Raw genomic sequence first — 15,570 nt, forward strand, 5'->3', positions numbered from 1 at the left:
ATTAAACACAACTGGAAATAATCACATTTGAAAATATTATGAATATAATAATAATATTCAAAAATAAAAAGATTTTTTACAGCATTATTAAGCAAATCAACAAAACTCAATACCATAGGTTTTTTGTCTAATATGATTATAACAGTAAATGTATTTTTTATAGAAAATAATAATTTAAAGTTTAGAAAAACATAATACTATATAATGCTAATATATGACAATTTTTACTTAAAATAAAAATTAAAAAGTTCAATTTTAATGATTGACTTTACAAACGATATTTTTATATTTATTATTAGAAATTGTTTTTTAATATAAAGTTTCATTTAATTTATTAAGTATAATTGGACTTAAGATTTAGACTTAAAATTGTAATTAAAATTTAATTTATTCTGAGTGTTATAAAAAATATTATTTATTTTAGTAAATAATATAATTTTCAAATGATAAATTATAAAATAAATTGTTTTGAAATTTTTTAATTTTATAATAATATTGGGTTTTAAAATTTGTTAAAAATTCTGTACATTACAAAACAAATCATTTTTATGTTTTGTTAAATTTTTTGTTAAACTTAAGCAAAAGCTCGTAAATGAAAATTACAACAAAAAAATAATACTTAAAAGATATGAAAAAACATATAATATAAATCATAACAAAGTAACAACCGTTAGTAACAGTTAGTATTATTATTATTATTACTACTATTGTTTTAATCTCATACACAGAAAAATTGTTTCGTTTAATAATAATAATAAAAAAATCTAAAAACAATATATTGTACAATATTTCTTATTATATAACAGTATGATATTTATATATTGTATGAATACTGTATAACTTGAAACCATATTATTTATGAATTATCAACAAAATGAATAATAAAAAACTTATTGCAATAACAATAGAAGTTAATGTTTTTAGTTTTTATACAGTATTAAAATAAACTAATACTACTAATAGCAGTATTAGAAATTTTAAAAAGTAGATACATTTAGTTTATTTTGTATATATATTTTTCTAATAATGATTAAATCTATTTTGTTAATTTAAAAATTATAATAGTTAAAATCATAATTAAAATTAATCAATCATTTTATAATAAAAATTAAACTTATTTTTAGATTTCAAATAAATAATTATTTGTTTAAAATTAACATATTTTTAATCTATGTGAATGTTAAATAAAAAAAGTTAAAAAATATACTAAAGAAAAATATGTTGACACTTTAAATAATGCTTTTTTAGACAATACATTGTATAAATTATATACTGTTTCACTATTTTTTTAATTATTTGTTTTTATTACTTTATATACAAATTTAAATGTAAACCACATTTTATATTTCAAATACAGTATAAAATAATTCACTTATTTATTCTTAACTTTTATTACTTTCATTTATTCTTTTATTTTATTTAACAACTATTGATTACAAAATTTAAATAATTTATTTATTTATATATATATTTATACAACACATTGAATACTACTTTCTACAAATCATTTGAGACCTGAAAATAAATAATATTCTGTATAAACACATCTTTCTTTGCATTCATTATTTTTTGTTTTAGTTTTCAATTATATTGAATATAAATTGCAAATTAGCTTTTGAGACAAATATATATTCTTTATATAAACTTTATATGCTTTTTGTAAATGTTTTACAATTTTTTTTTGACTATTTTATTGCTTAAATAAAGTTTATTTTTGCAAAAATAGTTTACCTTATTTTATTTATAGACATTGTTTATATGTTAAAATTTAATATTTTTAAATCAAAAATATTTTAATATTTTAATTTATTTTAATCAGAATTTGTTAAATATTCAAATATATTTATTTAATAAAAATATTTTGTGAAATTAAATAAATAAATAAATTTTTATAGTTATCTAAATATAGAATCTTATTAATGTTTATATTAGATAATATTAAATTATTAGAAAAAATATTATAGTTATTATTGATAATTATAATAATAATATATAATTATTATAATAATCTAACTAAAAGGTAATATCATAGGCAATATCACATAAAAATTATTGAGTATATGACAAATGTAATAATAAGATTGACATTTAATAATCTCATATAAAGCGGAAGAATGTGACACTGGAAGTACATTATTACCAGACATGCAGTACAGTAGTTGCACTGGTAGTTGGCCTTATGTGTCGACGCTGTTATGTAAGCATCGGATTTAAGGTCCCACATATCTAATTACGGAATTGTGTGGACATCAAAACAATACATTAGAGCATTACTTTTATTGATTTTGTTGGGCAATCACTATAATATACAGTAATACAGTTTAACCATTTATAGCGCATCACATCAAAACATATAATACAAATATATATATATATACGTATATATGACATATATATTTATATACCTTATATCTACAGTTGAGCTATAAATATGATCTAAAAATAGTAACAACACACACACACACATAATTGTCGTCAATATTAATTAGTGTTTATTTCATATATATATTTTTTAGACAATAAATAGTTTTACGCCCTGTAATAGTAATAATAGTATTATCATTGCAATATATAACCTTGGACCCTTTCTATGTAATTATTATTCATACAAAACTATAATATATATTTGAAAAAACTTAAATCTCATTACAATACAGAATATATTGTATTCTTATACTATATGCAAATAATACTTTTTTACTATATTTAATATATAAATTTTATATTATACAACATTTATTAATTACTACTACTAACTACAATAAAGTCTAATCGTTGCTAATTTAGATTTTTTTATTTATTTGAATACATATCTTGTCTTTTTTTTAATATTTAATATTTACATATTTATGCAAATTTACTATACTGTAGATTAATTGCATATCATTAGAAATATAAACTATTAAAATAAATATTTAATTATATAATTATTTTTGTTTCTTTTATATATAAAACACATCCTATTTTTATTATAGCCGATAGCAGTTTCCTTCTGGCAAATGCCCAGATCATCGACTATCCCATTGTCTACTGTTCGGAGTCCTTCTGCAAGATATCTGGCTATAACAGGGCTGAAGTCATGCAGAAGAGCACTCGATGTAGTTTCATGTACGGAGAGATGACTGATAGGAACACCATTACGAGGATCGAACAGTCCCTCGACAACCATACGATGGAACAGTTCGAGATACTCCTCTACAAGAAGACACGTATGTATTTTTGATGACCAAACAAACTATTTTATTAATTCATATTATTATTATATGTTTTTGTTTCTATAAGTTTTCTTTTTTTGATAATTGCTATTTGTCTGTATTTTTTGAATAAGTATTTGTATTAAGTTAGTAGTTATTTATATATATACTAATTTATATTATAAAATAAATATTTATTTTTTAAAGCATATATATCGTTGTATATATGCATGTCTTAAAAAAAAGGTTGAGCGCCGGCCAGAAATATGCAGATAAATAATTTTATAATAAAAGCCATTCAACAGTTCATAATACTGTATTACTTATGATTATCTTTGAGTCTAACACCACACATACCGTACCACTACTACAGAACTAACTGAACAGTTATTGTTGTTATGTCTCATACCATCCATTCTATGGATCCAACAATGTATAACAAATAGTCAAATATTTGAGGCAAACATAATTTATAATGTTGTTGACTATTGTGTTTGTGAGACCATTTCATTATAATAAAAAAGCATTATTATTATTATTATCATAAAACAAATGAATGAATGAATGCTAAATTGATTAATCAATTTAAGACAGTATAGTATATATAGTGTATATCACAAATCAAAATATAGCCATACAGAAACATTTATCATAATTAAAACTGTTTTCGTAACCATTTACTATCATTTATTACCATATTGTTTGTGTGTTTTCATATTTTATAAATTGTATTAAACTAACAAATTATTTTAAAACATAACTGCAATATAATGTACTCCAATAGTATGAATTTGAATAATAATAATAATAATAATTTATTGTATATAAAAATAGTAATATACTAAAATATATGATATTTTTATTATCAAAATGAGATTTCCAAACAATCATTAAGTTGCAAATGTATTACTATTTATTGATATATTTTTATCAAATAGTTGCAAATACCTCAAGAATTTATCAGTTTTTATATTAATATAAAAGTATCGGAAGTTTTGCTACGGAAGTGTTGACACTCTCTTGAGATAATGATATCGTCGAAAAAAAGTGCATTAAATATATTATTATTATTATTATTATTATTATTATTATTATTATTACCATAATATTATAAGTTTGCTGTTTAGCTATCATAACAAACAAAAAAGTCTTCATTATTTGTCAGCTAATACATTGTAAAAAAATTTACTAATAATTTATTATAATGTGTTTGACATATAATAAAGTAAATGAAGCGCCAAAAACACTAACACATATTGTTAAAAAATAGTAGACACCGTTTTTTTGATTGAAAAATTAATTTTAAATGCAAACAATATATTTTCAACAACAAAATAATAATTGAAGTGTAAGTATCAATCAATGAAGTGATGGCAAATATTAATAGATGATAGTCTTAATATTATATGATATGTTGAATAATTGTTATGTTAATGGTTTATCGATCCGTTGTATATATATACTTTATATACGGTATGATATGTGTAAAATGCTATCCATAGTAAAAAAATGTCATCGCATTGGCAGTGGAGGAGGTGTTGACATATCAAGAGATGGTGTCATTTGATGGATTGCTTTCAAAGCTTCTGAGAGCTCAAGAGATAAAAGATATGTCGTCTTCAAGAATTGTCTCGTCATTGTACGGCTCATCTGAATCCTCAGAGTTGTCATCTTTGGCACCAAATTGTCATTTGTATATAACATATACAATCATTTTTAAACAAATAAAACTATATACAGTATATACAGTATAGTAAATAATATAATATATATATATATATATATATTCTATAAAGTTTTTATTTTCATTTTTATGTCAACGCATTACATAAAATTAAACTAAACAATAGATATTTTTTATTAAAAACATTTTTTTAAAGTATAGATAAATTTATCACAAAAAATAATTATAAAATTTTCAATTTATATATATATGAAAAAACTGTTTCTCTTTTATCACAACTTTTCTTATTATTTTTAACTGAATTTATGTATCATATCTCCAGTTCCTATCTCTTTAAACATTGCTATTTTCAATATTAATGTAAACTAATTTAATATAATAATAATAATAATGGGAAAATATAATTTTAAACATATACTATATTTAAAAACTTTTATGAACTATTTGAAAAATAATATATAATGTTTTTTTTTGCTGAACTAATTTTAGCAACAAATATACAATTTAACAAAATTAATAATATGAGTTACTTGTCATAGAAAAGTATTATTAAATAAAACAAGCGTTAAAGTTGAGCACAAATTTTAACATTTTTATTGATTAAAGAGTTTTAGTTAACATTTATTGTTGTAATAAATGTACTTAATTTTTATGATATAAATAGCGCACAATTATTTTTAATAATAATAATAATGATATTGTCAGATTTTTAGACAAAAATTATACTGTCTCTGTCATAATATAATTGTTTCATAAAGTTTCAATATTAGTTTTTTAGACACTAATTACATATTTTGAATGCCTGAAACTTTTTAAATTGTTTACAAAATTATGTTTTAAAAAGATATTTAATAAATTATTAATTAGCAAATATTAAAATGTTAATAAGTCAATCACAAATTTTATACAAAATATGTGACAATTTTTCTTAAAATTTACTATATATTGAATAACATTATAATACTATATTAATTATGAAAAAATATCATTTTTATAGTTAAATCAGAAACTAATTTTTATATTATAATTTAATCTATCATACTTATAACAAAATATAACATAAATTATTTATAAAGTCTATTGGAAAATTAATGATATTTTGTTATTGTTTTATATTGTTATGACATTTTTTCAATATTTAATGATTAAACAATTGAATTCAAAATTTTTTATACTTGAAAAAAATTTTATTATTATTTATTTATTTTTTTATACGACAGAAATATTATTATTGTTATGTATAAAAAAAGTGCATCAAATTTATGAAATATCAAAAACTTTTTCTATTATTTATAAACTTTACAGCATTTTTACAATATTTTTTTTTTAGTTTTTAAGCCACAAAAATCTTTGGCAAAAATCTTTTACTGGTTTATTAACACTTAAAGCTAATGCATTTAAGCGCACCGGGAGGTCTGCGCTATCAAATATTATTATTTAAAGCCTCTTTTTAAATATTAACAAAAAAAGATTTATACAGAATTTATTAATAATAAAAAAAAGTAAAACATGATTTATAGTTTAACTACAATTTTAACTAAATTGATTTATTTTTCAAAAATTCATTATAATATTATAACTTTAAATATTATTTTATTTTTATCTTATAATTTTATATTTAATATATTAATATTTTTTAACACAATAGTTTTGTTTTTTAAAACATATTTATATAATAAAAGTTACAAAAAATACAAATAAAATTACTTTATATATTTTTCTAAGACAATATTACATAATGTTAAAAAAAATAATTCAAAATTTATTCTTTTATTTTTGTTTTTATAAAAAATACATTCTTTTATTTAGAAAATTATTATCTTTAGCAATCTATAGTACTTATATAGTAATTGTAATATTATACTAAAAAATTATCACTGAAAACAAATAAATATAATGGATTTTATTTTTATAAAAAAAAAATAATGATTGCACTTCCACTATGTTTTGGTATTTCTATAGTAAATATGTGTACCAAATAAATATATATGTGAATGATGTATACTTAATTAAAATAGGTGTTAATAATAAATCAATAGAGTGAAAGCAAACCTAATCAATCATATAAAATATATTTTGTTGATGCTATATATATATCAGGGTTAAGCAAGATTTTGATTTTAGGGGGTAAATGATGGGGTGAAATGGAAAATTTTTGTGGGGTTATAGGGTGGGTGTACATTTTTATTGCATTTTTAAACGACAATTTTCAAAATTCAGAGGGAGTCAAGAGAAAATTTCCCAAAATACCATATAAATAGAAGGAAATTCCCAGAAAAGTAGAAAATATTCCCAATAAATTTCTTAAATTTTAGAAATATTTTCATATATAAGTCATAGAAAAACAGCTGCTTTTGGCTTATTATAATATTTGGCTTTATTTTAACGTAAATTAAAATATTTTACTAAGTTTTAGTAAATAATTCATTTTTAAATATGTTTTAAAAACACAAAAACAATAATAAATGTCAGTAAAAATTTTAATTTCTTTAATTTCAAAAAAATATATCGACGCCAAAATTTTAGGCTCGTTTTTAGGCTAAAATTTTTCCGATTTGATAAAACAAGTGTTGGCCATAAAATCCCAAAATGTCAATCTTAGGGTATATTTTCACCACACCATACAACCCCTACCCCATTGCTTAACTCTGTTATATATTGATATGTGTACGTATAGTCTGGCAGTTTGATAATTACTAGTGAAAGCATTTTTTATAGACTCTATAAGGAATCACACATAAGATTACTTATCAATAGCTGAATCGGTCGACACATTAATGCTATTATTAGTGATAATTATAAGAGAGTGCAAACACAGGCATTTCATAGTATCCATTAATTAGTACTCTTTATATATTATATAAGACTAGGAGTAGTACTCTCTCTCTCTCTTTCTTTCTCTCTTTCTTTCTCTTTCTTTTTTCTCTCTTATATATTGTATATGTTTTTCTCTATTTGTATATCTCTAGAGAATTTCTATTATATTTTTTAAACAAATATTCATTTTTATGTTTATTATATCTCTTAGGAAATAATAATTTATTTTGTAAGCCACTAATATCGACACTTTTTTTTGTTAAGAATGAAAACAAAACAAAATCTTATATCTAAGTCGTACAACAAAATATAAAAACAAATTGTGTAACACTATTGTCAATACAATCTACAATACAATATTAAAATACTTTAAGTCATAATGTTGTGAATAAATAATTAGATGAAAGAGAGAGAGAGAGAGAGAAATGCGAGAATATATGTGTATATTATATAAAAAGCGGAATATTCTTTATTTGTAAGAAGACTATAAAAATAAGGCAAAAAAGTAATGCACTCTTACTTTAAGTTAAGTCAGTGATGATGTTATTTAACTCATAACAGTTACATTCTTTACACTGTTAGCCCCTAAAGTACACTTCAATAATGTATACTTTTTTTGGTGAATTATTAACGCGAATGAATGGGCATATGTATGCCCTAAAACACACACACGTATACATATACATATATAGTTACATACATACAAAACACACATATATATACTCTATACTGTATACAGTATATCAATATATTATATATATAGTATATAATGATTTGCAGCAAAGTTTGAAGACATAGGGGAGATATAATTGAGGCTAACATTAAATTGAAGTCATTATATTAAAGCAATAACATTAAAGATGAGTCTATGAAAAAGATAAATATTCATTTCTTTTTCAACTCATCTCTCATATCTATTACTACCAGTGCTCTCTGTCTAACAGTATTATAGATTACATAACCGGTATTTTCATGTAATTTGATTGCATCCGACTATTCAATGACCAACAAACCAAATGCTATTATTATTTATAAAAAAATTATAATCATAATTTAATATATAATATATATATAAGACTTATATTATAACGATATAAATTAGCAATAACTATACAGTATATAGCATATACTATTGCTCCTTAATTATTTTTACTCAACTTTTATTTTTTACTTATTTAATATCTACTAAAAATTGATTATAATGTATTAAAAGTTATATATTTATTTCTGTAACATCTATGACGAATAATTAAATATTTATTAATTTTATTAAACAAAATTATAAGATAACTTATTTAAGTATATGATGACATCATACTGTGCACAACACGTATGTTATAATAATAATAACAACAAAAATAGATAATTCAAGTAAACTCAAGATTTTTATATAAATTGTCAGAATATTCTGTTCAGAATTTTTTATGATTTATATGTAACACAATTAGCCGTTTGGACGCTATCATTGAAAAAATATGTTATATATATTAGTATTTTTTAAGGGCGTATTCACTGTAAATGTCTAATATTATATACATTGCGAGACATTGAGTTAAGCCGTGTTTGGCTGTATTGGCGAAATGGTGTCACCAATCCATGAATACAGTATTAGATTTCTAAATATAGCACATGATATGGCAAGAATAGCAAACATAGAATATACATATATTTATTAAATACTATATATGTATTGTTATATATATAAGTATTATTTAATATAAAATATATACAGTACATATATATAATATGTGTTATATATATAAACATATCATTTTGCATAAAATTGTTGTTATATGCTATCTACAAATATAAAAAGCATACAATTTTGTGCCCATGAAATCAAATAATAACTTTTTATTTGCTACAATTTTTAGATTTTACATTATATTTTATAAATACATATATAGTAGACTTGATAATATAGTACATTATTGAATTATTTATATTATTACAGATATTATATACACTCTATATAAAAAATATATATATATGTGAAAATTTATATTAAAATTTATATTGATATATATATATATATATATATATATTGAATTGACTGTAATAAACATAATGACATTTACTACCGAAAGAAAAAAATAAGAGTACATACAAAAAATTAAATGAAATCTAAATGACAGATATTTGTTGTTATTTGGATTCATTGCACGTAAATTGTAGGTCCAGTTAATAGTCTACAGAATTTGTTTTATGGCCGGCGCTCACCTAAATTACTTTATTGTCTATTTATCTGATATATATTTAACGTGTATCAACCAATATGTGCACAATATATATCCAATACCAGTATATATTGTTTAGGTAAGAGAATAGTAACTTATTATCTATTGAAGATTGTATTGTCAAAACCATTGATTGACTGTCAAGCAAGCAATGACTGGTCAAGTAATGCATTGACACTTAAAAAATGTATTGATAATAGCAGAGCTACTACTACTACTATGACAGTGGTGTTGTGACACTGGTATCTCACAATTATTATGATCTACTGGTTTGACAAACATAACGGTTCTGACTGTTGTTGGCTTTACTTCATCTTTTTGTTGAGTTTTGTTTTCAATGCCTTTATATATATATTTTGATATTACATTTATTGGTAAATATCATAAAATGTTAACCAGCCGTTTGTAGCAGTACTCCGATATTATCGTTGTTGATGTGACGCACACTTCAAACAATATATATACATATTTTTATTGTCTTTTTTAAACTATATATTCACCACTAATTTGCATGTCTTTCACATTTTTGCAAATACACAGCTATTATTCACATGTCTGCCATTGATGTGATGTAATGCTAAATGTAATGCTTTAGGTATTGAATTATAAATAATTTTTTTTATATAAAACAAAATATATTGCATGTGTCTGTAGTTAAATGTTGATTGTCTTGTGACTGTTGTGATCGTTTTTATATTATTATTAATTATATATATATGACAAAATTTTATAATATCACATATAATAAATTCATTAATTTTTAGCAAATTTCTAATCAAAATAACAATTTTAAGTACAATAATAAATAACAGGAATATTCCGTAATATTGATTTCAAAAAAACAAAATATTATTTATTTTGATTAGTATATTAGATATTCAATATTAATGCCAATGAGACAGCCTATGAATCGCCTCATTTGCTATCCAATTGTAAAACCTTGTTGTATAGCAAATCACCGATATATTCAACAAACGAGAAATAAAAAAAACAAATCACTGAATCTCTCTATTATTATTTGGCACAAAACTAAACGATTCTATCATTAAATTTTCTTTTAAATGCATTCACACATCAACTTAACCTTAAAAATTTAATATTATTATTATTTGCAATATTTTATTATAATTTAAAAATTTATTTCTATATAAATGTCCGATCAATTATATTACTTATTCCCTGTTATTTTTTATTTGTTTCTACGATCACATCAATGCCTTAAGTTTTTTTGAAATATTTAAGGATATCACAGTTAAAAACACAACCAAACCACTGCTTATCCACATTTTTTTTATTATTTATTAACTAATTGTTTATATAATAAACTGTAAATAAAAAACATTTTATTCGTTTAAATTATACAGTATATATATTTTTAGATAAAATATAAATATATATATATATAATAAATAAATTGCAGATAATTTAATTTATAAAAATAAGCATTAATTTATTATTTTTATCTGTAAAAATATTTTCAATACGCTTATAAACTACTGATTTGCAATTTTAAAAAACATTTGTTTAATTTATTTATATATTTATTATATTATACATTCATAAATAGGATGATTGCACGCAATTTTTATTTTAGTTTTTACTTTAACTCAAAAAATAAAAGAAATATTCAATCACATTTTTTTATATGATATAAAAATGTTTATTTATTCACAATTTTTTAAAAATTTATTTATTAAATTTATTTTCCTTATTCATACCATTAATATCTCATTAAAATAAATATATCACAGTAAAAATAATATATATTTTAAAAAAAAAAATTATTATCAAAATATTATTAATATATTTATATTATATAATAAATAAATTTATTAAGCTTCGAGTAATATATTAGAAAAAATATTTTTAACTAATAATTTTAATTATATTAAAATAAACTAAATATAGATTACTTAAGTTATTATAGATTATATTTATAGTTTAATTAAAACTAGATTTTAAACATATAAAAGATAGTAAAGTCTAAAAATAATTTTAAATTAAAAAAAACTTACAACAAAACTTTGCTTTTGTATTAAAAAACCTATCCTTAAAAACATATATTAATCAAAACCATTGACCAACTGGTGGGTCAACCAATTTGGTGTCCAATGAATAGGTGGTAATGAGAGATCAGATTCATCGGCTGTCTCTGTTGGCGGATCAGCACTTAGTAGGTTAGCCAACTCACCCCAGTGCCTACAAGGTAAGCACCCTATATATAACCCAATAATCCAACCATATCATTATTAATACACAATTTTAGGTTATAAACTATTAAAATAATAAAATACAATAATAATATTTGATATTATTTTATAATGTTTATATTTAATAATTAATACAATAGTAGTGTTGGTTTGCAATGTGTTTTGCATGTATTTGTTAAATAAACTATATAATGTATACGTACTGTAATTGTTAACTTATGATATTTGGTTATATGCAATGCATCATTATATCGATAATTTAATGTATTAATGTATTATTAATTTAATTAAGTTTTATATAAATAACAAGAACCCGAAATTAAATACAGCAATTAATTTTTGTTATAATTAAAATTGAGAATTTTGTTGTTTGTAAAAAAATCACAATTAAATTTTAGTTATTTTTATATAACTAACAAAATGGCATTAGTCTACAAAAAAAATATTTTGTCAAAAATTTTATTATAATAAGATAATGCAATTTATTAGTAGTATGTCTATAATCAGAGTAAACATAATATTATAAAATATAATCAAAAAACGCTTATTATAGTAACAAAAACTATAGACAATGTCATACATTTTAATACTTTCCTAAACAACATATCTATTTTAGTTTTAATCCCCAGAAATCTGTTCATTAAACTAAAGGTTTTTAAAAATATCTGTTTATATATTAATTTTGAATATAATTAGTTTGTTTGGTATTATACATATATTTTTTTGTCGTTATTATAACATTTATGAATCGGCAGATCAAGGAAAGTGACAAACAATGACTAAAATGTTATTAATACACTCTAATAATTAAATTTAACAAAATATATATTTTTGAAATTATTATTAAAAATATCTGATAAACAATAAAGCGTTATTTACTGCACACTGTTATTACAAAAAATTAATCATAAGTCTTATAATTTTATTAGTTTAACAATTCATCGTTTTAAAAAATCTATATAATATAAATATGTTTAGGTAAAAATTAAACCATTATATTTACAGTAAATAATATAAATTTTTTGTTAATATATATATATGAAAGTTATTATTTTTTTACTAATAATATGTACAATAATAACAATGTAAAAACTAAAAATCTATTATTTAATTTTAAATATTCCAACATTTTTCGTTTCATTTATCATTTTATTTTAAACTTATCTCTTACTGTTATTATATCAACAGTTTACTGTATATAGCATTTATATTAAAAATATCTTTTGTTGTATGTATAGATCAGTTTAATTATTTTTTTTGTAAAAGACATCTCATTAAATAAGTCTAATAAATCAAAATTTCAATATAAATAAGATTGTATACTTACATCAAAATTTTAAATAAAAAATGATTAATATAGTAAAATATATTATTAATATATTGTTATAAATACTATACAATATCTTATTTTGTTTATAATAATAAATATTTTATATTACAATATATTGACAATTCTATATTTATATTGTAAAACATAAATTTTTTTAGTTTTACAAAACTCAAACAATTTATTAGTCAAAACATATCGTTGTTTGACACACACACACACACACACACACACACACACACACACACACACACACATACACACACACATACACACACACAAACACACACACACACATACATACATACATACACACACATACACATACACACACACACACATACACATACACTTACACACATACATACACACACATACATACATACTTCAGGTAATATCTAATGATTGCACTGCATATCAATTGGAATAAAATTTATAGATAATAAATTTTTTACCAAACAAATAGAGACATTATATATATTTCAATTTAAACTAAGAAAAAATGTTTTATTTTATAACAACACACAACAGTTGCACTATTTTTTGGATAAATATAACTGTTTTTAAAAGAAATCGATTTTTTTGCTGTGTGTTGTTCAATGCTTTAACATTTATTTTTATACTAAATGTGAATTTGAAATATAAAATTGAATATTTTGATTTACTTATAAAAAATATGATTGAGAATACAGTATATAAAATGAATAGATTAGTGAGTGAGTAAACAAATAAATTTGTGTGTGACTGTGTGTGTGAGTGTGTGTGTGTGTGTGAGTGTGTGTTTGACAATAAAAATAACAAAAAAATAGATAGAGAAACTTATATATTAATGTTTATATTTAATTTGAATAAATAAATGATTTTTTCTTGATTTTCTTGAATTTTAGGGTCAAAAATATATATTATATCTGCAATTATTTATTTATTTTATAAAATATTGAAATGAATAACTATTTGTTTTTTTGTTGACGATTTGTGAGTTAAATTTTATAATATTCATTAAGTCTTGTTATGTTAGGATTGCATAAACAGTTTATATCAATAAAATAGTATAACTGTAATTCAAATCAATGATAGCATTATTATATTTAAACCTTTTTTATATAATATCTATAATTTATACAAATGTCATATCTGTGTACATAATTAGGAATTTATTATTTGAATGATTGAAATGTAATGTATGTGAATAAATTTAATATATTATGTATATTTTTACATTAATATATTGATTTAAGTAATAAATAGTAATAAAAGTAAAATTATATTATAATCAACAAATATTTAAGATTTAATATATTTTTATTTAATAAACAAATTAATTAATTAACTTTAATTATATAATATTATATTGCATAAATTATTTAATAATAAAAACAAATTAATTAAATTTATAATTAATGTAAAGACAATAGTTTACTAAATCAGTTAGTTTCACAATTGACTGTATTTATGCACTTATAGGACACATATAATGTATAATGACTTTTTCTGTTAAACAGTAAAGATTTAAATAAAATTTTAAAAATCAATTTTATAAATAAAAATTAATCAATTAATTACATAATTTTATTACTAGTTTGATTGACTGAATAATATTTACATTTTTATTTTTAATAATAATACTAAAGTTTAATAAATACACAACGTTTACTTAAATGATAAGGGACATTTTGAAATAATATTATGCAGTAAATAATAATTTAAATTAAAATAGTCTTATTTTATATTTTTTATAAAATTATATTTAGATTTTTTGAACTTTAAAAGTCTATCTTTAGAAGTTTTTGAAAAAATAGTTTTTTTGTTATTATAGAAAATAAAATTTATATTAATATTAATATATATATATATATATATATATAGTGATAATAAAATATTCATGAGTTGTACATTTTATTTTGTAAAATAAAATTTTATGGCAAATGTATTGAATTTGGTTTTGCGGTTCAAATGATTGATTTGACACAAATTCAATTGAAATTATCTTATAATTCAAATTTTTGTGGAGACCTTCTGTTCAATAAACAACTTATACCTGAAAAAGTGTTTGTCTACAAAAATATTGATTGATTATTATTATTTGAATTTTACATAACTT

At 20.4% G+C, this 15,570-nt stretch overlaps 1 protein-coding gene across 1 annotated transcript in view; it reads left to right on the forward strand.

The window, feature by feature from the left end:
- Positions 1-15,570, forward strand: part of LOC128966253 (potassium voltage-gated channel protein eag-like) — a 52,633-nt gene that overhangs the window by 25,023 nt on the left and 12,040 nt on the right. Inside the window, exon 2 of the mRNA XM_054313102.1 lies at positions 2,976-3,209. Within this exon, the coding sequence (XP_054169077.1) occupies positions 2,976-3,209 (234 nt within the window). The remainder of the gene's footprint in view (positions 1-2,975; positions 3,210-15,570) is intronic.

This window comes from Oppia nitens, unplaced genomic scaffold (genome assembly GCF_028296485.1).
Source record: "Oppia nitens isolate AA-2021 unplaced genomic scaffold, nextdenovo-longstitch-racon4-pilon3 scaffold1_pilon_pilon_pilon, whole genome shotgun sequence".
Lineage (NCBI taxonomy): Eukaryota > Metazoa > Arthropoda > Arachnida > Sarcoptiformes > Oppiidae > Oppia > Oppia nitens.